The 26213-nt window shown below is 34.1% G+C and overlaps 5 protein-coding genes across 7 annotated transcripts in view; 3 read left to right on the top strand and 2 right to left on the bottom strand.

Moving 5' to 3' along the window:
* The first annotated feature begins 385 nt into the window (after positions 1–385).
* Positions 386–4164, top strand: LOC123675321 (lipase member H-like). Its single transcript, XM_045610670.1, has 4 exons — positions 386–523; positions 1913–2407; positions 3411–3752; positions 3887–4164. Exons 1-4 carry the CDS (start codon positions 466–468, stop codon positions 4150–4152), a joined length of 1161 nt encoding a protein of 386 aa, XP_045466626.1. The 5' UTR covers positions 386–465; the 3' UTR covers positions 4153–4164.
* Positions 4165–4240: 76 nt separating this feature from the next.
* LOC123675314 (acetylcholine receptor subunit alpha) lies at positions 4241–11835 on the bottom strand. The gene is made up of 11 exons (XM_045610664.1): positions 11740–11835; positions 9622–9948; positions 7574–7725; positions 7382–7522; positions 7241–7285; positions 7080–7186; positions 5811–6033; positions 5007–5169; positions 4795–4947; positions 4566–4732; positions 4241–4462 (listed from the first exon to the last, which is right to left on the bottom strand). Exons 1-11 carry the CDS (start codon positions 11813–11815, stop codon positions 4322–4324), a joined length of 1695 nt encoding a protein of 564 aa, XP_045466620.1. The 5' UTR covers positions 11816–11835; the 3' UTR covers positions 4241–4321.
* A 4057-nt stretch (positions 11836–15892) lies between these two features.
* Positions 15893–18561, top strand: LOC123675325 (lysozyme-like). The gene is made up of 4 exons (XM_045610676.1): positions 15893–16134; positions 16192–16280; positions 18191–18254; positions 18318–18561. Exons 1-4 carry the CDS (start codon positions 15990–15992, stop codon positions 18446–18448), a joined length of 429 nt encoding a protein of 142 aa, XP_045466632.1. The 5' UTR covers positions 15893–15989; the 3' UTR covers positions 18449–18561.
* LOC123675302 (TLR4 interactor with leucine rich repeats-like) overlaps positions 18544–26213 on the bottom strand; it is a 46512-nt gene continuing 38842 nt past the window's right edge. For 2 of the 3 annotated variants that reach the window (XM_045610649.1, XM_045610651.1), the window contains exons 2-4: positions 20834–21018; positions 20445–20752; positions 18544–20391 (exon numbers count right to left, since the gene is read on the bottom strand). In XM_045610649.1, coding sequence (XP_045466605.1) covers positions 18733–20391; positions 20445–20752; positions 20834–21017 — 2151 coding nt within the window. In that variant the 5' untranslated portion in view covers position 21018 and the 3' untranslated portion in view covers positions 18544–18732. Of the gene's footprint in view, positions 20392–20444; positions 20753–20833; positions 21019–24629; positions 24831–26213 lie in introns of those variants that run through there. The other variant, XM_045610658.1, reaches the window with a different exon arrangement.
* LOC123675333 (lysozyme-like) lies at positions 22511–25938 on the top strand. Its single transcript, XM_045610684.1, has 4 exons — positions 22511–22966; positions 23075–23163; positions 24896–24959; positions 25577–25938. The coding sequence occupies exons 1-4, from the start codon at positions 22753–22755 to the stop codon at positions 25705–25707; spliced, it is 498 nt and encodes a 165-aa protein (XP_045466640.1). The 5' UTR covers positions 22511–22752; the 3' UTR covers positions 25708–25938.

Below are 26213 nucleotides of genomic sequence, written 5' to 3' on the forward strand. Positions count from 1 at the left end.
GCATGTTCAAGTGACCTCGTTTCATCATTAAGTATTTTAAATTCCAAAATTCTTGAATCCCCTTTTGAAATAAAGAAAAATGAGTTATTTTCTGGTATCACATTGTACCGAATATAATTCATTTCGAATGTAAGGTTTTAAAACTGGATAAATACAAAAGAATAATGCGCAAATTGCGCCATTGAGAATTTTGAATGCTAATATGAGACTAATGGCATATAGAATCGAGAAATGCTCATCTGAAACAAATTCATTCGAAGATCTCATTTTTAGCGATTTGGGAATAATAAAAACGATGAAATTAATAATAGTAATAAAATTTACTAGGATTATTAATTTCATAGTATTAAATTTTACTGCGATTATTAATTTCATCGTAACAGCCATGAAGTGTGACCATCTACATATGTACTGTCGAATAATCAAGTGAAATTCATACGTTTCCTGTTATTTGACAGTAATATTATGATCATTAAAATATGCCTGTCTGTAACAACTTTAATTTTCTTTTTGGATGACTCCAGTAAGTAAATTTGACTGACTTAATTCATTAATTTTTACATTTCCCAGTTTTTCAAAATTAATTACCCATTTTCAATTCTCTCTTCAGACGTAGTCTTGTAATTGCTACTCACATTGTACTCCAAATTTGTCAATATGAAAACCTACTTTCTGGGAACATATAAAGGGTGTTTTTTTAGAGCTATAGAACTTTAAATTGCAATCAAACAACGATGGATTATTCGATTGACATTAATTTCATTTATCCACAAGATAATCTTGTGGCATTACATTTTAAATATGCTTTCTGGCATATGACCGCTACGGTTGGCTCGGATGTAGTCCAATCTGGACGTCCAATTTTCGATGACTTTTTCCAACATTTGTGGCCGTATATCGGCAATAACACGGCGAATGTTGTCTTCCAAATGGTCAAGGGTTTGTGGCTTATCCGCATAAACCAATGACTTTACATAGCCCCCCAGAAAGTAGTCTAGCGGTGTTAAATCACAAGATCTTGGAGGCCAATTCACAGGTCCAAAAGGTTAAATTAGGCGGTCACCAAACGTGTCTTTCAATAAATCGATTAGCTGTATGACATATTGCGCCGTCTTGTTGGAACCACAGCTCCTGGACATCATGGTTGTTCAATTCAGGAATGAAAAAGTTAGTAATCATGGCTCTATACCGATCACCATTGACTGTAACGTTCTGGCCATCATCGTTTTTGAAGAAGTACGGACCAATGATTCCACCACACCGAACAGTCAGTTTTTCTGGATGTAACGGTGTTTCGACATACACTTGGGGATTAGCTTCACTCAAAATGCGGCTGTTTTGTTTGTTGACGTAGCCATTCAATCAGAAGTGCGCTTCATCGCTAAGCAAAATGAAAAGGACGTAGTGCGCGATACGTATTCCGCACAGAACTATTATTTTCGAAATGAAGTTGCACTATTTGCAAGCGTTGTTCAGGAGTGAGTCTATTCATGATGAATTGCCAAACCAAACTGAGAATAAATGACTTGACAGCTGTTGAATCGATCGTGATCTCGAACTGTAATGCCAACTTGAAGTTATATACCTCGAAAAAAACACCCTATAGATATTAAGCTAGATAAATTATGGCGTCGAAAGTTTTTTTGCCGGGCACCAAAATGTCTGGCTGCGGCCCTGACTCTTGAAACTGCACGGTTACGCAATCTTATCTTAATATCGTCAATATTCAATTTTATTGGTATTAAAAACATATAAATTATGAAACTTATTTTAAACATGTTCAAATACCTAATAGTAACTGATAAAATAGTTCAATAGATGAATTATTGACTACCTACTAAGTCTGGGAATCCCTGTATATTGAAAATTATAACGAATTTTAAGTTAATAGTTATATTTCTTTCACTTTAAGGGATTTCCTGTGCGGGTATCGGTCATGTATTTGATATTACCAATAAATTGCTGGGTAAGTCTTTGAAACGGTTTCTGCCCTTTGATATGTCATCTAGCTATGGTCTTATGAAGGATCTAACATACATAAAGACAAAGGTAGGAAAACTCCAAAACTCGTCAGGAAATATCCAAAATGCCATTTTGGCAGAAACTGAATCCTTATTGAAGGAAACTGTTCTACCTTTCCCTGCTGTCACAGATGAGGATATTCATTTCTACCACCCTCAGTCAGAAAATGGAGAATTTACTCTGGAAGAACTTTCGGAAACACAAGGAAAGCTGTTTTTCATAGTACATGGTTGGAACGAGGATATAAGCGATGCAGAGTGGTGTCGAAAATTGGCGATGAGTTTGACCAATGTTTTCAAGAAATCTGAGGTTGTTCTGGTGGACTGGGGTTCTAGTTCAAACAAATATCTTTATCCTTTGGCTGCTCTGAGAACGAAAACAATTGGTGAGTTGGTAATGTAATTTTTTTTAATCAGTTTTGAGGTTGTTCCTCATTTAGCGACTGAACTATCTAGTTTAATTAGGAAAGATTATCATGGAAATGAAAGAACTCGAAGAGAAAATGAAAATAATATATTCTCTCGACGTTATGATTTTTTATTATTATAAATTATAATCTTGTTATATTTTTTTCAATTTTGGTTTGGGTACTGTAGCTTTTGTTAATTGCAAGGAGAACTTCTTATGCGAAAAAGTTGAAAAATATCATAGAAACTCAATCATAATATATGAATAGTTTTATAGTACGAAATGATAATACAGGGTGTTCATGAATTGGCGGTACAAAGGAAAATGAGAGATCCCTTGGATTATTTTAAGGAAAAAAAATTCCATAAACATCAGCCCGCAAACGCTTTGTTTTCGAGATACAGGCTATTTTTTGAAGTCCTACTTTTTTGTGATGATCATACCAGTTTATCAAATTTTCATTAATCTTCTCTATAGATTGGGTAAATAGTACCAATACTTAAAATCGATTGATTCATCACAGCTTACCAACAGGATCTTCATAATAATCAGGTTTTTTCCTGAACATTACTTGAGAATTGTTTGAAATATTTTCCTCAAAATCGGTAGCAGATATGACAAAACTACAAGAAATCAAAACGTGCAATTCTGGACCAAAGTTTTTTCTAACATTTATCTGAACTACCATCGGTCTACCAAGAAAAAAGATGGAGGAAAGAAACGGGCACTGTTCCAGAAAAAACATCACACTGTAGATTTGCATTCAATATCTATGTCAAATTTGAGTTTAATATCTTGCATAGGCAAGGTGCTATGACAACAAACTTTAACACACTGTATCTCTTTTCATCATCATCTTTTTCTTCTCAAAATTGAACTATTTATGTTGAGCCAAACTTTTCAGGGGTTCATTGTCTAGTATAATTTCTAAATATTGTGTTCGAAAACAGATTAAATAAATTATAAATAAATATTTGCAGGTAAATTAATAGCTAACAGAATCACAGAACTAGTTGAAAAACACTGTTTCCCCCTTGAAGACATCATCTTTATTGGCTACGATCTAGGAGCCCACGTATGTGGTCACGTGGGTCGTTTTTTCGCTGAAACAAACAACAAAAAACTTCCAGAAATAATCGGTCTTGATCCTTCAGCTTTGCTCTTCGAAGGTAGAAATCCGGAGGAAAGACTAGATGAAACAGATGCTGAAATTGTGATGGTGGTTCATTCAGAGACTTCTATGGTTGGTGTCAAAGAATGTGGAACCATCGATTTTTATCCGAATGGTGGTTCTGACCAGCCAGGATGTATGAAATGGAATTGTGAGTTGAAAAAAGCACTATTATATCCTTATTTTTTTCGATGATTTTAGACATTCAACAATTAAGGAAATAATACCTAAAATATACTATAACATTCGTTCGATTTGTTTTTCACGTATTTAACATTTTCACAGTGCTATGCAACCATCAACGTAGTTACCAGCTCTTCACTGCAGCTATATCAGATCCCGAAAAGTTTCCAACGATGGAATGCAACAGTTCCAATGAGTATGAGGAAAAAGGGTGTGAAGATAGTGATGTATATTTCGGTAATATTATGGAAAAGTCAAAGGGTAAATATTACTTCGCCACCACTGACAAAGAACCCTTTTACCAAAGAACGAAGAGTAGAATTAATCCATTGAATTGGTCAATCAGAAACATATTGCATAATAAATAATGAAATAATTAATCTTCATTTTATCAATACCTTATTTTGTCCATTAATTGTAGAAATACGAAAAAGAATTTCATAACCTTCCTTTCAATTAAAACTAGAAAAGATAATACTTTTATTTGAAAAAACATAATTAAAATATCACGATCAAATTTAACAAAAAATAATATAATCAGTACAAAGAAACTGAATACACAAATAGACAAATGCCTATAAATAAACATATTCTATCTATTAGGACACCTAAAAGAATATAGTGCTGTTGATTGAATTTCATTCTAGTTATAGAAGATGGTCGTCCATATTGATCTCTCTGAAAATTAAATTAATTGAGTAATTTCATACCTATGAGTTAATTTTAGGATTATCGATTACTTTAGTGTTTAAGTTTTTTTTTATATAAAAATTAAACTCACTTCTATTTCGGGTAAACAAAATATTCTTCTAAAGATAGTAGATGTCAACAGGTTGGTTAAAATATTAGGTAACTGCTTTTGTCTCTCTAATCGACTAAGATTTATAACTATTATTGCAATTATTATTGAAAACACACCCGCAGTTACGCTGTAGCTATGAAGTCGTACTAAAAACAGAAATCATTATTTTGAATGAAACTCCTCCTATCTCCTTGTTAAAAATATATACCTATGTAAGGAACTATTGCATCATGAGCTGGTAGTAGAATGCCTATGAAAATAAGACAAGAGATTGATAACACCAATTGAAAGCAGCCCAAAGACATTTTATAAGGTCCAGATGGAGATACACAAAAACTGCATAAGATCGAAATTATAGTAACTGAAATGAAACAGAATTGAAAAATATGTAGATAAAAAGATAACATTTATAAACTCTACCGATATAAGTAGTCAGAAAAACTCTGCTGTAAATTTCAGAATTTCTCCTTAGTTCCACGGTAACATACAAGTATTCCTTATCTGTCTTGAGTTCAGGATCTAGAGCAGTGTATATGTCTATTTCTTCGACAATCCAATCGGCAAATTTGGGGTTTTGCTTTTGCTAATGGATAAAATAATTGAAATCAATTATTTGTGTTGAAAGAATGAAAATTATAGTTAAATATTATGGAAGAATGAATGCTGTGTAAGAGCAACTGTATAATAAGCTACAAATGAATATCCATGTTCCCGACTTCCGATTTTACATGCCAAAGTGTCGTCTTATTCATTAAAAGGAATAAGAAGATGCAATTGAACAATTGAAAAGTAGGTACCTCGGTGATTTTTCAATATAATTTCTTTCCAGAATGAATCACGAAAACTATTATGCTTCAAATTTTGTATTGTGATCTTTTAGCCGAGACCAGGGAGATTGTCGCTACCTGGCTCCGCCAGCTTTAGCACTCGAGGTATCTCTTCGGTGTTCATCTCATTTTTTTCGATATTCTACTTGAGTTTTCGATAATTCGATATTTATAATAGCGCTATCAAAATGAAATTCTGCAGGAAAATTGAAAATGCTATTGTTTTCAATCGCTGTCTTTAAGATTTTTGGTAATTTTTCATATTCTTCTTGAATTTCCTAGGATTTTGATAAGCTATCCACACGAACCTCTACAAGAGGCTTGAAATTGTATATTATCTATGGTTATGGGGTGCTCTCATAAATATCTAGAATTGCAATTGCCTGACTTAGCTTACAGTATCAGATAAGTTCGTGTATTTTATCCACAATTTCTGCAGATCCGTGGCGAACGTAAATATAATATCGCAGCTCCTTCTATCCTTCGGCCAACGATTATGTTCAGAGTCTGCCACATCACACCATGTTCTGAGATCCAGCCTAGGATGCCAATAGACCAGACCATTAGATTTCACTACTAATTGGGTATTATCAAAAATGTACTCATCATCCTCGAAATGGCTGAAATGAAAGAAGCAGTTGACAAGAGCTCTATATCTTTGATTTCAACATCAAGCTTGTGGTATGAATTGAATGTATTCATATTTTATTGAGTTATTAGTACCGAACAAATCAGAGATGAGTTGATGAACAATGGCCGAAGAAGAACAAGAAATTTGTTTTTACTGAGATCAGTGAGATCCAAATGTTTCTTGGATTGTGAAGTATTAAAGTTCTGAAGGAACTTTTTCGGGTGATCCATTCGTGGAAAATTCCTCCAGAGTATTTTCTTTCGATGTCCTCCTTCTCTCGTTACTTGGTCATAGGTGCATTTTCCTTTAATAAAGGTTTATAGCCAATAGAGGCGTTGGTGATGGAGCTCCCTTTTCAGTAAGTGTTTTGGCCTCTCCGCCCCCTTTGATTCTCAAGTAGTGACCAGGAACCAGATTGATAATTATTATTATTTTTGCCTAAGTTATTGAATTTTCTTCGATACTCTCATATAACCTTGAATCAATTACTTGGGAGAGAGAGAGAATTTTATTAATTTGGTGCTTCGGCATCGTAAGCCATTTAGCACCATTCTTTCATAGAAATGTTTTCTATAATAGTCTCAAAATCCCCTTCGTTACAACCATACAACAACATGAAAATGAAAGAAAACATGTCATGAGAACTCAGTGTTTTAATAACAGTTCTACTATCAAAATGGATAGCTATGTCTCCTCTTTTGATTGAACGGAAAGACACTTGAACAAGAACTTAATGATAATGAGTATTTGGTTTTTGCCCAAAATACTTCATCGGTGTAATAAGAAGTAATATTCCTTTCCAGTGACCAAATGAAGTAATTTTATGAATCAGAAATATAAAGTCGAAACTTAAGATATAGCCAAAGAAAACTTATGGTAAATATGAACATTTTTGAATCTACCCTAATCAGAACATTGTAAATCGAATTATAGTTGATTAAGGTCTAAATTGAAGGAAACTAGGCATATCGAAAGATATTAGGGATTTTTGCAATTTTTTTCCAGGAATATATTTCAACTTGGCATCGAACTCACTTGTAAACGATCAAGTTTGGTTTCCACATTTCTATGCTGCTTACTCTGATCTCACTGACATTACCATAAGCAGAAGCATTCCATACCAATTTCTCATCCATCCACATCTAAATTACAACAGGACAGTAAAATTGACTTTAGAGCAATCAAGTTCAACTTACTACATGTGCAACTCCCTGAGTGTGTAACATCGATCTTTTTTCATCCTGAAGAGAATTTAATTTACATGATTACATAAACTTTATTGGAAAAATCCTATTAAGGAGAAGTATTCCTAAGAAGAGTCAATGTTTTGAACTTACCAGACTCAATCCACGTATTTCTGGAGCCATTTTTATCATGGTTTTCATTGATTCATTCTTTGTTGGTATGACCATTGGATCATAATGATTCAGCAGATCTCTTCTGAGCCTTTCCTCATTTGTTAAGTTCCTCTTAATTTTCTAAAACAAGCAAATCAATGAAATTTGAATCAGAGATCATTAGGTTAGTACCTTTATATCGTCTCTTATACAATCGAAATACCACTTGGCTTCAATTCCAGGCCAAGTGCTGAAGCCTATGGTGGTGATTGGCAGAGGGTCATAGTCTTTCCAACTGATGAATGCCAGTTCTTCACCTTCTTTTCCAACCTCAATTACTCCATCTACGAAAAACATTTATGGTTGAAATTAATTCGAACGATTCGTTTGACCATCTGTTAACACAACTTCAAAAAGAAATTATCCGAATACTTCAAAGGATTTGAGGTCAGAATGCGCTAGTAAAGTTTGCTAAGCTTCAAAATTAGCTAAAGTTTTGCAATTTCGTTTGCCTGTGACTTGAAAATACCACAAAGCCAAGAAGGCTTCGAAGTTTTTCCACAAAACTTGGCAGAAATTTTTAACTAGTTGAAGAATAAACAAGACAAAGGAATTTTTATCAATGTTTTACACCTCCACTATAAATTTCATACTTTTGCGCCCATCTGGGTATGGTTTCGTGCTAAGGAATTGTCCCAGGCAATATGTTATTGATGCCGAAGAGCTTCTAGTGTTTAAGGAGGATTTTGACTATTTTCTTCTACTCATCGTATGTCCCACACATGTTCGATAAGATTGAAACTGAATACTTTCAAAACGAAATGTATGGTTTTAGGTTCAAAATCAGATTGTAAAAAATTTTCTGAATCAAATTTGAGAGTATGTATTAATGAAGTGAATATCCATATTCACTTCAGAGATTAAATATCTGGGTGTTGTATTGGATCCGGAGTTGAGTTTTTCTCTACACATTGACTATATGTGCAGAAAATTCGGGAAGAAGAATTCATTTTTTGCTCGTATTTCTGCCTTTTTGTCGGAGTGGACCACTAGGTCTTCAATACATTCATTATGCCCCATTTTAATGCACTGCTGCACTGCTGATATCATGTACACAAGGAGATATAAGTAGACTTCAAGTTCAACAATATAAATCCATGAGAATAATCCTAAGATGTAGTAAGCTCACACCTGTAGTAGTCATGCATAATGAATTGAACTGGTTACCTGTGGAAAAAAATATCAAGAAGGCCAATCTAACCCTAATTCACAAGATAGAGCATGATCTTGTACCACGATATCTGAAAGATTTCTTAGAAAGAAGAGGAAATTTTTATGACTACAATATTAGATCAGCAAAAAACTTCAATATCTGCACAGTGAGAAAACTTCTTTACAGAAGTCCTTGTTCTATGAGGATGTTCGTTTGTATAATGGTCTCCCAGATGAAATTAAGACGGCATTGGGTGCATTCTGCGGAAGATTGAATGGCCACTTCAGAGAAATGTGAATGATTTTATTATTGTTGTGTTGATTTTCTATTTTTCATACTAGCCGGGTACTAAATAAATTGTATTATTATTATTATTATTATTGTAACCGAAAGGTCGGTGAGATTTGGGTGGATACTGCAAAATTTTAACGTTATGCCTTGCAACATGGGTATTGGCATTATACTGTTGACAAATCTAATTCTTAAGCTCCTGAATGAATAGAAGGATATAGGGTTCAGCCATTTCCACCACCACTACCAGCTGAGCCCTGCTGCCTTGAAAAAAGATTTCATATTGCCAGTTAACCATGTTAACTCAGAAACTCCTGATCTACTTGTATTTGTAGTTGAAGCATTGGATAACAAAACAACGATGATATGTCATTTATTGGTTTGAAGGAAATATTCAAGTTCAATTTGGAAAGACAATTATCTACTTTTTCACTCCACCAAAGCACGACATAGAAATGGATATTTTGGTTTTCATGATGGGATATATTCGATTCATGGGTATTTGTGATATTTTCTGTTTAACTAACTAAATTCCCCATAATTGTTTATTTGAATCAATTGTTGACAGCTATTGTTTATATTGTTTTTATTTCAGTTTCAAGGTTTTCTTTGGATTTAAATCTAGTGTAATGGATTCATCAGTTGTTGTGGGTTTGCTAAATACGTTAAATTCAAAGGTCACCAAAGATTAACAGCTGAAACAGTTAAATAAGTAAAACATAAATAAGCTACTCACTCCTAGTGATATGTATCCAGAAGGACCTCGGATCCAATGCAGAGAGCAATCCTTTAATCCTAACAGACTCCTTCACCTGATTCTTTTGCATTCTCCTAATATCGCAGAAAGTATTGCCACCTGCACCAATGACGATCTCGTAAGCGGGATCATTTTTTGCGGGTTTTTTGGTGGTAGCAATGAGAATATGTGCGTCACTTGCAGCCAGCACGGAAAAGTGAAAGTCTAGTCTCAGGTCGGTTTCATTTCTATTTGGTTTTTGGAGTTCGAAGAAAGTTGTGTATGTCGTCCCTGATCTAGAGTAATAGACTTTACATCTGGATAGATCTGAAATAGAAAATTGCAGAAAACTAATGATTTGACGTGAGTAGGTTTTGAACGTTCGTTCATTCATGCGCCCAAAGAAACCACATAATTGTTTATTTGAGAGGTGATTCATTATGATGCCATTATTGTCGGTTGATTTATCTAGATTCAGAAGATAATTTACCCATAATTTGAAATCAACATTTGAGTGTCAACATTTCACATAAACAACGAGTTTTCTACAACGAGTTTTAACCTAGTTTGATATGATGTGAAAATATTTGATATTAATAGGCTGCAATCGAAGCACTGAGCTCACATATCATTGATTCTTAGATGTTATTGGAGAGCAGAAGAAAACTCAATGAAATAGGCAAGAATAACAAGGTCTTTTAAGTCTGGGTTCCCAGCCACTCGGGAAATAGAGGGAATGAAGAGGCCAACACACTTGCCAGAAAAGGAGCACAAACTGCTTTCATCGGCCCGGAATATTTCTGTGGTATAGGCAAATGTACCTACAAGAAAGAATTTCAGGAGATGTAAAATACCGAATGAGAACCACTCTGGTGGAATCTTCCTCGTTTGGATCATTCAAAAAAGTTTCTTCGAAACTTTGACACTGTGAGATCCAAGAAGTATCTGTATCTTATCAAGAATATACTACACCTCCTCACTGGATTCCTCACAGGGCATTGCCGCCTTAGGAAAAACCTTATGAGTTTAGCAGAAAATGAAGAGTGCAGGTTCTGTGGGGAGGAGGAAGAAACTCCGATCAGCTGATGACGGAATGCCTCGCCATCACTAGCCAACGCAAAATCTGCTTTGGACAAGAAACTTGTAGAAGTGAGGAATTAGCCTCCTTGAAGCCTTCCCAGATACTGGAGTTCATTAGAACTCTGGAACTGGAAGGAGAGCTGTAGATCACATTATGGAGAGAATAGCTCTGATGAGAGGCACAATAGACCATTGGATCGAAGTAAAAAAGAACCTTTTCAATTAAATCTTAAATCTTGATAGAAATGTCAGTTCCATTTTCTCTAGTGTAGCAATTAAAATAAAATTTGGCATTAAGCTTTAAAATGTTATTTCAAATTGCAGCATCCGATATCCGAATCTTAAAATTCTAAGTTTATAGTTCGTTTCCTTATCATGTTTACGGCTGGATGGACAGAATCCAAGGATTTATCATCAGTGAGTCGAACCCTATCGTTTTAGACCTTAGTCAACTCAAAATTCTAAAAATGAGGACAGTTAGGAGCTTTTGATCGCTCTTTCACTCATGCGCCAATTACACCCTTGGATATACCTATATACAGTTCTACATCCAATTTTTATGTCATTCTACTTCCAATTTTCTTCTCGATCGAATCTGCAGTTTTGAAAATAACAGTAACACAAAATTTCGGAGGGACATTTGAATTTCAAGCATTATCTAAAAATCTAAAGTCTCTTGGTATTTTTTTGCGGTGTTATCGTACTCAAGGGTGGATAGACAGACATTCTTGATTTTGAGGACGATTCATCATCAATGTGTCGAACTTTGACGTTTTAGAACATTCCCGGTTTTCAAAAATTCCATACATTGTGACGAGCTGATAGACCGATCTTTTCTGGGATCGTGCACTCGAAAATAGCTAGCAACAAGTTTATTTCAACACGAAATATGCGTTGATTCCAAATGAGGAAAATAGAAAAAAAAATAAATGAGAAAACCCCTTACGTGAAGTCATCAGAAGCTCTCAAAAATGATAGAATACACAAAGCATAACTTTCATCAAGTGCAATTATGTGTAGAAAATTTTCAATATTTACCTGTTTCATTGGTTGGATTGAATTTTCCATAGCAGCTTTGGATGTATAAAACTGAAATAATCACAGACAGCAACATAGTTGTGGTTGTGGGAATAACTGGAAACAAAGTGAGAGATCACAACAATATCATCATTATCACGTATTATTGTATTTCCGTTTAATTTCTTATTAATCTCGACGTACGCCTACAAGTTTTAAATCGAAAGAATGAAAGTCACTATCCACAAGGATTTTCTCAATAACAAACAAATTCTTTTCAAAAGAAATTATCAGGGTTGATAACAAAATTTTTCATATCTCAACATTCGCGAGCTTATGTATTGTCATATAATGAACTTTTTACTCATCTGAAGGATGATGTTGTGTGTTGTGTGTGAAGCAACAGGTCACGTAGTGACGAAGAAAGTTCAAAGAAAACTCTCAAACACATCTTAATTGAAGACCATCCAAACTGAACCGGATATACCAAATGAACTAATTGAATTACTCCATGCACAGAAAAACTATGTCGTTGATGTACCTACATGGCTAGAGGTATCAAGCAATTATTTTCGAACATATCACAAATCATTTTGTAACTCTAGAATCCCGGCCTGTAATTTCTTCTTTATTTCAAGGTACAATAATTAAGAATAAAGGAAACCAATTAGTATTTTATTTTTCTTCCTTACCTGTAAGTGTTTAATAAAATGATATTTGCATATTCTTTTATTTTCAAATCGCCATCAATTCCTAAGTTCAACCAATAAATTCAAATGTTAGTAAGTTTTAGCATATATGATAAATCTTCTCATATAATAATAATAATATAATAATATAACTTTATTCAGAATAAATAAATAATAATATGGTTACAAAGAAGAAATGGCTACATTTTGGATATGAATAAAGTGGTTTAGAAATAAGTGCAAAGCACTTGTTTCCCAATACAAATTCAATCATAAAATTCAACTATCAACTACAATCTATTCAGGTAACTTTCAAGATTATGAATCTTCTGTAGTAGAATGGTACTAAACTGTTCTCTATTAAAGTACAAAAAAGATTGAGATATGATGGAGATCCAGCTTAATCAAGTGGTCACACTGAGTTAACTGAGTATTCATGAAAGGGCACTCTCAGGTGTAAATTCGTTGCTGAGTAATAACGTCCTGTAAGTATAGCTATGAAATTAGACTGGCTGCTCCCGATGGACAGAATCGTTTCCTTACTAGAACTTACTATTCTGTTGAATTCAAATTAATCGAAATATGGTGCCAATCTTTCCGTGAAATGAATATAATTAAATTCCACATTTGTGGTTACGGAAAATTTGCTATCAGTACTCATGACAAGAATCAGAAAACAGCATTCAGTAGAAAAGTGAATCGAAATGATGGATTTCATTACATTCATATCATTCGCCATTTACTTGATGAAATTTTATTTGGATCTAGAATTCATGACTTTTAAGCCAACTCGTGGAGTTTAACTTATAATTGGATTACTAGATTCTTATGTGCTTGTCTTCAAAAAAATTGATTGATAACTATGAAATCTAGATAATTCGAAAATATTCAACGCAATGCAATATAAATTGATAGTGAATGAAATAAAAAAATAACTCGTATTCAATTAAATAACCGTCATGTACTATGTATTTATCCCTATTTCTTTATATATTAGTTCAGGGATACCCAATTTTTTTTCTGCAACTACCAAAGATATTTCATTATCTATAGGTGTAATTGGGGTGAGCTACAAAAAGGCTAAGGGATTTCCAATCATAAATGATATTTTGGAATTAAAAAGGAACCAAAAACTTTTTGAATTGTTGAATATGGTTAACACATATTTAATTTTACAGTACTTATTCATCTCTAGAAATTCAATGAAGATTAGAGCATAATTTTTATCATTGGATCTTGTAAATGTTGAAGCAGAAAGTTCTCACTATTGTAACACACAAATAAAGGGTGTTTTTTTAGAACTATAGAACTTTAAATTGCAATAAAACAACGATGGATTATTCAATTGACATGAATTTTATTTATCCGCAAGATAATCTTGTGCCATTACATTTTAAATATGATTTCTGGCATAGTCCAATCTGGACGTTCAATTTTCGATGACTTTTTCCAACATTTGTGGCCGTATATCGGCAATAACACGGCGAATGTTGTCTTCCAAATGGTCAAGGATTTGTGACTTATCCGCATAGACCAATGACTTAACATAGCCCCACAGAAAGTAGTCTAGCGGTGTTAAATAACATGACCTTGGAGGCCAATTCACAGGTCCAAAACGTGAAATTAGGCGGTCACCAAACGTGTCTTTCAATAAATCTGACTGTAACGTTCTGGCCATCATCGTTTTTGAAGAAGTACGAACCAATGATTCCACCAGCCCATAAAGCGCACCAAACAGTCAGTTTTTCTGGATGTAACGGTGTTTCGACATACACTTGAGGATTAGCTTCACTCCAAATGCGGCAGTTTTGTTTGTTGACGTAGCCATTCAACCAGAAGTGCGCTTCATCGCTAAACAAAATTCGCTTATGAAAATCAGGAACAACGGCAATCTCATTTTGGGCCCATTGTACGAATCTACGCCTTACTTGATGATCGTTTGGCTTCAATTCTTGCACGAATTTTGATTGAATTTTGTAAGCACGCAAACCAAGATCCTTCCGCAAAATCTTCCATAAAGTGGATGGACACAGATCCAATTCCTGTGCTCGATGGCGGATAGACTCATTCGGGTCTTCCTCAATGCTACGCTCTACAGCAGCAATAGCTTCTTCTGTACGCACCGTACGGCGTCTCTGGGGATGCGAGTTATCAATAAGAGTAAACGTGGTGCGAGAACGTTCCATGGTTAATCGAATTAACTGCTCTGATGGACGATTTTGTCGACGATAAAATGGACGTAGTGCGCGATACGTATTCCACACAGAACCATTATTTTCGAAATGAAATTGCACTATTTGCAAGCGTTGTTCAGGCGTGAGTCTATTATGAGGAATTGCCAAACTAAACTGAGAATAAATCACTTGACAGCTGTTAAATCGGTCGCCATCTTGAACAGTAATGCCAACTGTAAGTTATATACCTCGAAAAAAAACACCCGTTACAATCTTTATCCTTATTCATATACCTAAATAATAAATAACAAATTCGCTCCTTAGTTAGTGTATTTTCATTAAGAGTAAAAAAAACTTCATTTCCACAGAATTATAATACAGGGTGATTCACCGCGATGGCCTATTAGATGTTTATGGAAAACTAATAATAACTTTGTGCTGAAAATTTGCATATTTGGGTTTGCGACATTGATCTTTCTCTCTAAATATTTTCAGATCTCTACAACTTTCTGTTACACCAGAAACAGACTAGTACTTCCTAATTTCAAATGGCACACCCAGTATATTATTGAAACATTAGATAGCTTTTTTGATGACTGACAATTTGAGCAATCTGTCATACCTTGGGTAAAAACTCAACGGTTAATGAGTTAATGAAAAAAATGGTTGAAATGGGTACTCATATTTTTTCATCCACATTTCTGCAAAAAAAGTTTCTTTCGAAAAAACATTTTTAAATTTTCAATTCTGCTTATACGTTGTAAGAGTGTTTGTGCTTTGGACCAGAAATGTACAGGGTGTTTATGAGATGAACATGAACATGAACTTGAACAACTCAAATTCATCAAAACTCACAATTTTCCACTTACAACCTATATTTTTTGATCTTTCAGTCGATTCTACGTATAAAAAAAAAAGGGTACTTAAGCACACCCTATACCTAAAATGAATACTTTGACAGTTATCGAGGAAGAACTTTAAATGATGAAAAAACGGAATTTCTTACTGTGTGGAGCAGCATATGTGACTTCCGGAATACATAAAAAGAAAACAAAATTCGATGTTTCATTCTCATTCTAGTGTACTGCAGTTCTGCAGGTTTTAAAATACTACCCGCCACTGAATCAGAGCTGTCCAGTGGCTCCAACACATTGACCAACACATTATCTCAATTGATACGTCTATTGTCCAACTCTAGATGATTGAAAATGATGAATCGTTGCATTATTCTTCGGTAGGTAAATCTAGGAATCCCTTCATTGCCTCAAACTCATCTCGCGGTAAAATATAGTGCATATAAGCAGTGTTTATGAATAGTAATCATTACAGGAATTTAAAAACCTCATAAAACCGATAACATGATCAATTGAGATGTTAGTAGCGCGTGAAGAAGGTTCAATACTAGACAATGTCAAAGTCGGCTGCAGTTGCCTTGACTCTAGTACTTGGGATTTTCCTCAATCAATGCGTTGTTACCGGAAAAAGGTATACAAGATGCGGTCTCACGAATTTATTGAATGATCTTGGATTTGAACGTTCGTATATCGGACATTGTAGGTTGATCCAAAAGTCGTTAAATTTTTTTATTGGTTTAACTTTTTGAATCGTAGGGGTATGTTTGATTGAGAGTGAGAGTGGTAAAAATACATCTAAGGTTTCAACCAGAGCGAATAATAGACTTGGACTCGGACTTTTTCAAGTGAGTTGAAAATATTTGTTTGTATACAACTGTCACATAATGATTATGTCATGATACTCATGTCATCAACCTGCATTATTGCACTAGTGCTTTTTTGATTCATTAAATCACTATGTGGCAATGATAACCAATAAAATCAAACTTATAGTACACAATTAAAAACATTCCGAATACGATTATATGAAATCTCATCATCTCTTTTAAATATTAACAACAAATCTTCAAAATTAGATGAGTTATTGCCATATATTGATATGCCTGAACCTTGTGAGTGTAAACGTTCATGGTGGCCTTTGTTGGATTAATATCTTTAGATGTTGAGGCAATATTCTCCAATGTTAGGAAGAAATCTTTGTTCGCATCTAGAATTGTCATCAAATTTTTGTTTCACTATAGAAGTTTGAATGTAGTTTTCAGGCACCTAATTAGAAATTAGACAAACAGCCATTATATTTTTTCACGCTGGAAAGATCAGCTCCAGAATCAGCCCAGAGAAAGGTAGATAACTGCCAAAACAGTTCACACTATATTTCTTTCGATTAAGCTAATGGCAAGGGCGTATATAGCTCTTTTTCCTGGGAGGGGTAGTAACGATTCAAAACCAATAATTCGCAATATTTGGGAAATTACCAATTTGAAATTATTGCATAAAATATTTTATGTGTTGGGTAACTTTTTTCAGGGTTTCGATATTCATGGGGGGGGGGTAATTACCCCCATTACAACCCTGACCCCCCCCCCAAATCCGCCCTTGGCAAATGGAGAATCTGGGCAATAAGTGTTGGAACTATAGTTTATATAACACTAGGTTGCTTGATGCATTTTCCTACTTCATATATAATCATTTATGTTGTTTTTCATATCACATAAGTAATTAAGTGAAGATAATAATGTATATACCTCAGTGATGTAATTTGTTTATTTACCGAAATAAACTCCATTATATCCAATAAAGAATCCTGGAGGGTCACAATCATTAGTCCTTATTTCAACATATCTTACGATCATCTCTACGAGAATCAAACCCTCAATATTTCCCAATGTTACAAAAAATCTCTACACAACTTTGTCTTGGTAGTTGGGATTGAATTGAAACTCTTCTGAGTTTTTTGCTGATATCATTGAAATATACTAATATACTTTGGCACTGTTGTGTTAAAAATTCTATATATCTACAGAGCTACTACTTGTTATAAAATAAATAGGTATGAATAACTATTATCGAATGCAATGTCTTAAAAATTAGGTACTCTTGATAACAGATTCAAGTTTTTTATTTTATTAATGACGTCTAGACCTAATCATGAAAAAGTAACATTAGACAATAACATAAATATCCGGCAAAAAATGATTAAGAATAGATTGAATTCTCCATTTTCCATCAAAATAAAGAATTTTTCGCTTATATTATTTTGTTTTACTTTTGCCGTGAAATAAAAACATCATAATCCAGAATTTAACTCACCGTTTTCATTTCAAAATGTGAACTTTCATATATATTCCACAAAATATACTACCTACTTACTTCATACCTCATTTGAATCTGAAAATGAATTTATCTTTTTGATTTTGATCATTACATTCCAAATAATTTCCACAAAAATCAAGTGTTGTTTGAAAGTTTTGAATTTTGATTGTTTTTTAATTTATAGAGTCTAGAATTCGAAAAACTTTTGCACGATTACTTTCAAGAACGAACATGAGATCTTACACAAAAATATTTTGCTACATCGTATTGATTCTTATTGTCCTCCGTGAATTTTAAAGGCAAATATTTCGAAAGACAAAACATTAAATTTTAATCTTAATTCGGATAGTGCAGTATATATCATTGACAAAATAGTTTTTTATAGAAATGAATTTTTCAGCATACAAAAGAATTTATTGAACTTATTCATTGTTTTTTCCAGATTTTAAGTAGAGATTGGTGTACTTTCCGTAAGAGAGGAGGGATGTGCAATGTTCATTGTGAAGGTGAGAAATATAATTTTCTCTTTTCTTATATAATCTAGAATTATTAGTTTCTGATTTTCATAGATATGCTAGATGAATATTTAATCGATGATGCAAATTGTGCTAAAAAAATAATGCAAGAGCTAGGTTTCAAAGCTTGGAATGGTTGGAAGAGGGGTTGCAAAAACAGAAATCTACCAATGCCGCTATGTTGATGGAACAAAACAAAATTGAGAAAGAATTGTGATTGTATAAATATAAGTGAATATTTTATTTTTTTTTGTCTATGCAAAGAATTAATAACACCGAATAAAACCATAAAATATTATATTTTAGTATCAGCACATATTATGAAGCATTAATAATCTTAAACAAATAAGTAACAATATTAAAAAAATTTTACAACAAATTATGTTAATCATGTACAATATAATATTTCAATTTAAACATTGAAAACATAAGTATATGGCACTAAATGTCATCTTGTAAACATTTACATCTATACCTTCGTAGTCGCTTGTAGTTTCACGTATTGATTACTTTGATCTGCCTCCATTTCTGGTGATATATAGCACTGGTGAGTTGGTAATTTCGATTTTAGTAAAATTTTCCGTAATCCCCAAATGAAAGACAGAAGAACAAAGCAGAATATTATGAATATCGCACACATGGCAAGGTCTAAACCAGACACAACCATGGTCTCAATTCTAAAAACGTTAATACATCTCTTTTTGTAGTTTTCTGGGGGAAGACCAGGATGTACAATACTAGCACAGGCACGGTAGGCACCACTAGTAAATCCATCGAAGACATAAGAGGGATTGCTGCAATTCAGAGTCTTCTCTGAAATCAACAAACCCTGTTCGTAAATAGCCAAGTAGACCTCACATTTCGTCTCAGGATTGACATCTACTTTCACTGATAAACTTCCAGTTCTAGAAAGGTTTCCTTGCAACGAGGTCACTTTAGGGAATTGAACCAAAGGTTTGGTTTCTCCTTCAACATTCTGAACTAACGGTAGAATATCAGAGCAGCCTAATATAAGCGAAACATCATCAGATTCACCACTCTGAAGCAGCACCAAGCAGTATCTGTACCTATGCAGCCTCTGCAAATCTATCAGTCCAGGAACTGAGATCTCCAAAGACGTAGGATCTTTCATCTCTGAGGAGTTACACTTCAACGGAGTTGATTCTATTAAAATTTCACTTAGACCTTGTTCTTCATATACATAAATGGCATCACAGGTATACGGTATACCATCTTCTTCTATTTTCCAGATCAAATCCACTGTGCGACCGTCGTATTTGAACTCTTTGATGCTGATTTGATTCTTGAGGGAGGATGTAACTGTTGGTGAATTGCTGTTGTCCTGTTCGTCTTCTCCGCAAATCAAGTTTTCGGATCTGATTTCGACTAGAAGACCGTTTTCAAGCGATGGAGGTGTTGCACATACTGCACTTTCTTTATCCTTCCTCGAGAGTGCCGATTTCGAGAGCCAAATGTTGAAATCTTCAAGACTGCAATCGCAGTTAAGAGGATTATCAGAAAGACTAAGTTCTTTCAGGACTGTTATATTTTTCAAGGCATCACCAGCAACAATTGATATATCGTTATCGTCAAGTTTCAAGGTGTTCAAGCTCTTTAAAGGTGATATCAAATCAGCTGTTAGAGCTCTGAGATAGTTGTTACTCAAATTGATATCTTTCAACCTGCTCAAATGCGCCAGAGAAGCACCAGAAACTGCTACTATCCTGTTATTCGAGAGGTCCAGAGACACAAGCTTGTAAAGTTGGCTGAAGGCGTGATCTTCTATCACGTCTATTTGATTGTGATGCATGCTCAAACTTTGTAGATTTATCAATCCTTCTAGAGCTCCAAGTTTGATGCTACTTATGAGGTTGTGAGACAACTGGAGGTCCTTCAATGCATCCATTTTCGGGAACGTTTTTGGTCCAAGGGGTCCCAGTAAGAGGTTTTCTGAAAGATCCAAGTCCTCAATGTTTGGAATCGAATTCATCTTCAATATGTTCGAAAGTTTTATACGGTTTCCTCTCAGTCTCAATACTTTTAGAAGAAGAAGCTTGTTGAACGTAAATGGTGCAATTTTGGTGATGATATTATTGCTCAGGTCTATGAAGGAGAGGTTTATTAAACCCTGAAAAAATAAAGTATTATTTCATCGCTAAATTTCATTGATTAAAATTTTACCTTAAATGAATTTGCGTCCAAGCTCTTTAGTTTGTTACTAGATAAGTCGAGTCTTTCCAAGTCTTGCAAGAATTTCAAGGCTGCTGTAGGGACGGTGGACAGCTGGTTATTGGGTAATCCTAGGGCTTGAAGAGGGGATTTCAGACCTTGGAAAGCCACTTGATTCACTTCTCGTAATTCTCCGGAAGATATGACTAGACCATGGAGGGATACTCCTTCGAAAAGTGGACCGGTGATCACGGTTAAGTTTTGGATAGTACAGTCCAAGAGGGACACAGAAGCAGTGTTCAGAGAGCGTAATGTCCAACCTGAAATCAAACAAATCAAGTAGTTAGTCGCATGAAAGCTCTGGAGTGATTAATTTTATGGTACACTTGTTTTTAACTTACTTATTATGGGTATAGCCCTCCTATCTCCTATGCATCTCAGTGTGTGTGGCATATCACAGCTGCATTCAACTATTGGCTGCTTCACTATCCTTGGACACCGCCAATTAGCGTTCTTGTCGGCTGCTGGGCTTGGTATGGCTGATGCCCCACACCACCACACCAGAAAAACTAGAAACCATCCCATTCTGAAAAAACAAGAGAATGAAGTCTGTGAAAAAACTATTTTAAATCTGAATGTTCTTAATTAGAAAATATAAATATGAGACAGGGGGATAGGGATAGTTGTTAAAAGAATTGAATATTGAAATGATCAAAATGCTAGATTGACATTTTGATTTTATTCACGCAATATTTTGAGAAAGTTAAAACACATTGAAATGATTTCAGGAGCTGCTGCTAGTAATTTAGAAAAGTCAGGCTTGGTTTTGTCTCTGAGATATTCCAAAATGCTTAACAAAATGGTTGTCAGTGCAGATACCGACACCGCCTGACGCTGACTCTGTGTTGTCTCAGAATTATGTCAGTTAATTTTCGCCATTTCTAAACTTTTTTATTTCGAATAGAGGAAAGAATGAATTCACTCGTTTTTCTTTCTCTCTTCACCGATATAAGAAATGAACAAAGATCGGATGGAAGAAATGTACCAGAAAAACATTTGAAAAGAAATTGGCATAATAATACCATTTTATCATCCCCAAACAATGATATTGCGAGAAAGAAAGGATTATGTCTTATATTCATTTGTATATATAATTTTAACCTGAACTGGGCTTATTTAACTTTCACCATTACAATATTCTGACACCATTAGAGTGTGCATAACTCATTTTGAATGAAAACAAACAACATTAAAGTTAAACGATAATCTACTTAAGTAATTATCTTTGAAGAGGTGAATTTTTCAGTTTCAAGTTACGAATTCGAAGTGACCAAATATAATTGAAAGGAAAAACATTACAAACGTTACATTAGGGTTTTTTTATTCCGTAGAATATTTCAAATCATTCAAGAGAGCGGCGCACAATATGAAGAGTCTTGGGGCATCGAAGATTCGAACCTAGGTTTACAACGTCAAACCCCAGCTCTGATCAACACATTTAATTAATTATAATAAAAAATGCGTGAAGCATTGAAGTGAAATCAGGTACCTTTGAGCGCCCGTTCATTCATGAGTCAATTGTCGAATGTATATAGGCATATGTGGTCTCCAAGAATGCAATTGGCGCATGAAGCACGAGTCCTCAAAAGCTCCTAGTTTCACGTTAGTGCTTTCCTTATTTCTTTCGATTTTCTACTTGAATTTTCCATGGTTCTGCTACCGCTATTAAAACGAAATTTTACACGCACATATTTCATAGCAACACCCAAAATCTCAGCTCTTTCGTTTTTGTGGTCAAGGAAATATTTAGTGATTTTTTTAGATATTCTTCTTGGAGTTTCTATGTTTCTAGTGAAACTATCAATACAAAATTTGCACCAAGCTTGAAATAGTTATTCCTTATATAAAGATGAAATATTTTCCGAAAAGATATTAAAATTCCCAATTCAATACCCACTCATATGCTCCAAAGCGCATAGTCGATTTTTCAACTGACCAGGTGACATTACATTAGGTACCATTATTTCAAGGTCATACGGCCACTAGTCTGGTTCTCGGCTGAACCAGTATGATATATACAAATATATTTGTCTATTCAATAATAGGCAGCTCCGTTTCCTGTTTAGATATTCCTATAATAGAATATCTGAAAAAATAATCGATCAACAATACAGTGCCAACCTTATCGTCGAGGCAGTAATGTAAAGAAGTCATTAATTTCAAAGTAAACAGTAGGCAACCACTAAAACGGTAGTAAAGTAATTTGCGTATGTATCAATTACGACAGAGCAAGGTCTAGGGTTCAAGATTACTAGAATAAATGAGCGGGCTAGATGAATCGATAAGTATTACGCGAGTTGCACCAAAAAAAAGTTTTTTCGACATTAGTGCAATCGGTACCATCATGAAGATTTTTGTGCTTGGCTTGTTTGTGGTGGTGTTTTGTGCCAATGTGGAGGGAAAAGTGTACACTAAGTGCGGATTAACTAATGAGTTGATCACCCTGAATTTTCCAAGAACTTTCATTGGAAATTGTGAGTATTGACGAGACACATTTTTTTTAAATATAGTTAAACGTAAATTGAATTGAACATAATTTTTTTCACATAAGATTTAATTTATTCTCACTTTGTATTATGTAGGGGTTTGCTTGATTGAAAGTGAGAGCGGCAAGAATACATCCAGGATTACCAACAGGGCTAATGGAAAGCAAGGAGTAGGACTTTTCCAGGTAAGGAAAATTTTGTAATCCCTATTCTCATAGCACTTTTGCATAATTTCAGTAACACTTAAATAGACCAGAGAAAATTAAAATTTTTCACTTTCTCTTTTTAGGAATTTTTCAAATATATCGCAGCGGTCACCCATCCAGATAATAACCATGAACAACGTCTTTTGATTTCGAAATCGAAGAAAATTAATTATGCAAAAATCAATATCAATTCGATAGACTATTTCAAAACCGACGTATACAGAGTGAGTCTTTGACTTATACATATATTTCAACCGAAGATTCCTAGGTCAAAAGAAACACTTTTTTCCTTACTATTTTTTCCAATTCGATTTTTTTTCTCACTTAGTTCAGCGGGCATTCTAGAGTTGGCCGGACTTTATGGAATCATTGAAAAACTATATTCCGAAACTCATTTCCTTCGATTCTATTCCATTTGCAAGATTCAACTAAAAATTAAATCTTTTTATGGATTTTCAACAGCTTGTTTCTTCACAACCGAGCCGAATCGTAAAAAACGGTAAAAGAAAAAAATATTTCCTTCGTCCTCAGGAATCTCCAATTGAAATATATATGTAGAAATCAAAGACTCACCCTGCATAAGACAGGAATTCACAGAAATCAGGTGCATGCACCGATAGATTAAATTTAGCAAAACCATTTTTGAAAAACTTCATCATTTAGTTTAAGTTTGATCTGATCTTTCGAGATCACTTTCGGCAATTTGCAAATTAGAAACATTTGAGATAACTATGATAAACCTTGAAATATATAAGCACACAGATAATTATTTACCTACACAACTAAACACAAAAACTCGTAATATCATGGTTTTTTCGAAAACTTATCATATTAACATTTTGAAAATTTGAAATATTTCGACAGTCATAGAAACAAGCAAAATACGCATCAACACCATATATAAGCAAAATTACTCATTTCAGTAAATCGCAATACGTAATTTTCAAAAAAACAAAAAAATAGTAGGTTTTCATGGTGACCATTCCACAGTATCTTTAGTGATGATAACAGGAAGAATGAAAAAATCAAAAATAGTGAAACTTAAACTGCGAGAAGATCTTTCATTTATAATATTGATATAAAACTTGAGAATAATTACCTAGTACGGAAGTACTGGGATTTTACTATTTAAAAAAAAATATTGAAATTGATTTATTATTTATTTATTTATTTAAATTAACGTGTCTCGACAGCTATGGTCATTGACACAAGATCACATTGAAAGTAGTCAATATTACATCAAAAAAGATTTAAATAATAGAGTACAGTTCATTATCTTTGAGAAATCGTATGGTTGCTTCGATCTGGGTGGGTGAACTCAGTACATCATGCAGGTGCTCTTTGATACCATATCGTCGGCGTGCAAAATTGATTTGAATTGATTTTTATGTCCCTAACAATCCTTATGACATCAAAGTGACCTTATAATTATTGGAAATACATATATATTATCTTCATTGGAAAACCCTGCGCTATTACTGCAAGATGAACAACAAATATATTATATCTAAATAGTTCTCATTTAGCATTTGTTTTGACGTATAAACGAAAACATTTTAATTTGAAAAGAGAGATTCAATTGAAAAAGTGTTGCCAATTTATTAATCAGTATCAGTTACATAATGAAATACACAACCCGATAAAGACAATGTTTCGCTTCAAGGAATAATATTGCATAAGTACTAAAATTGAATATCTCGTTATATTACAGATAAAAAGCAAAGACTGGTGCACTTTTGGCAAAAAAGGAGGTACTTGCAACGTAAAATGTGAAGGTAATTCCATTAATAATTTTCTATTTTAAATCCGGTATTCATAAGTCTTTATATCAGGTTTGAAAGGGAGAGGTAGGGTTTGTGTTTTTGAGTATTACTGTGACCATACGCCACCACATTTTATTTTTTGTAATTATAAACCAAATGATCAACTACAGAGAAACGTGCTGGCATCGGAGGTAGGTAGCGATAGACCGGTTTCGCTCTTCTTAGAGCTCATCAGTATCACATTTTGGCGAGACGTTCTCGAGCCAAATGCCGCAAGTGCGCCCTCTCTCAAGGGATTACGGTGTTTCGTCTCGAGATCGCTGGTGGACTCTTCAGTTAGGCAATCCAGCGATCTCTGCCTAAGACACCCTCGCACACCATTGTGGAGAGGTGATTCTGCTGCAACCGGCAAACCGCCGTTGCCAATGTAGAATATGGCGCGATACCCATAACGCCTCCTTTCGGACAGACAGATTCACTACAACATAATCCAATTGACGATGGTAACCATTAATTAATTAGAATTAGACTATTTCGAATTAAAATCTAATGATTTCTATAGTTGTAAGAGTTTTGTTATTGTTTTTCATGAAATTAATTGAATAAAGACCTTTATTATTTGTTTTCAGATATGCTAGATGAAAATATTAAAGATGATGGCGTTTGTGCAGAGAAGGTCAAAAACGAATTTGGATTCTTAGCTTGGGATGGCTGGAAGAGGAGCTGCAAGGGGAGAAATCTTCCACTTCCGCCATGTTAAGAAAAACTGTTGGACGCATCGATGTCTTCCGATATCTCGAATTATATAAGACAGATAAAATGACTCTTCAAAGAGATAATTTTGGTTCCTATAAATATTTTGACAAGAATTTCCTTTGTTGCTTGATCTCTGTGAGATTGGAAATTTATAATAAAACCAGTTCTTCCGAAAAAATAAGGTTTTTAAATGGTTGTGTTATGGTTATGCTCATGGAAATATATTTTGCAGATGGCTCAAAGACTTATTCAAAGTACCTAATAACTTCAATATAACGACAGGAAATCTCAAAAAATGACCAAGTTTTGAAATCACAATTCTTCTAAATCTATATAGGTAAGTCGGGTCTGCAAACGCTTTGTTTTAGAGAAACAGAGTGTTAAAATTTCATTTTTTTTTTCACAAGATATTCTACTAAGGCAAATTTGGTTTAGATATTTCAATTTGAATTCTTTATCATGGGATATGCTTATTTGAATGCCAATCTACAAGGTGATATTTTTTCTGGA

Source organism: Harmonia axyridis, chromosome 1 (genome assembly GCF_914767665.1).
Source record: "Harmonia axyridis chromosome 1, icHarAxyr1.1, whole genome shotgun sequence".
Classification (NCBI taxonomy): Eukaryota; Metazoa; Arthropoda; class Insecta; order Coleoptera; family Coccinellidae; genus Harmonia; species Harmonia axyridis.

Bases quoted from the DNA above. Each gene is read 5' to 3' on its own strand.
- LOC123675314 (XM_045610664.1), bottom strand. From the start codon at position 11,815: ATGTTGCTGTCTGTGATTATTTCAGTTTTATACATCCAAAGCTGCTAT. The intron at 7,523-7,573 runs GTACTAACCTAA...TGCTTGTTTTAG, and splicing joins GTATAAGAGACGATATAAAG to AAAATTAAGAGGAACTTAAC. The intron at 5,170-5,810 runs GTAAGCTAAGTC...TTTATCCATTAG, and splicing joins ACACGAACTTATCTGATACT to CAAAAGCAAAACCCCAAATT.
- LOC123675321 (XM_045610670.1), top strand. From the start codon at position 466: ATGATCATTAAAATATGCCTGTCTGTAACAACTTTAATTTTCTTTTTG. The intron at 524-1,912 runs GTAAGTAAATTT...TTTCACTTTAAG, and splicing joins TTTCTTTTTGGATGACTCCA to GGATTTCCTGTGCGGGTATC. The intron at 3,753-3,886 runs GTGAGTTGAAAA...ACATTTTCACAG, and splicing joins AGGATGTATGAAATGGAATT to TGCTATGCAACCATCAACGT.
- LOC123675333 (XM_045610684.1), top strand. From the start codon at position 22,753: ATGAGCGGGCTAGATGAATCGATAAGTATTACGCGAGTTGCACCAAAA. The intron at 22,967-23,074 runs GTGAGTATTGAC...TGTATTATGTAG, and splicing joins AAGAACTTTCATTGGAAATT to GGGTTTGCTTGATTGAAAGT. The intron at 24,960-25,576 runs GTAATTCCATTA...ATTTGTTTTCAG, and splicing joins TTGCAACGTAAAATGTGAAG to ATATGCTAGATGAAAATATT.
- LOC123675325 (XM_045610676.1), top strand. From the start codon at position 15,990: ATGTCAAAGTCGGCTGCAGTTGCCTTGACTCTAGTACTTGGGATTTTC. The intron at 16,135-16,191 runs GTAGGTTGATCC...TTTGAATCGTAG, and splicing joins ACGTTCGTATATCGGACATT to GGGTATGTTTGATTGAGAGT. The intron at 16,281-18,190 runs GTGAGTTGAAAA...TGTTTTTTCCAG, and splicing joins TTGGACTCGGACTTTTTCAA to ATTTTAAGTAGAGATTGGTG.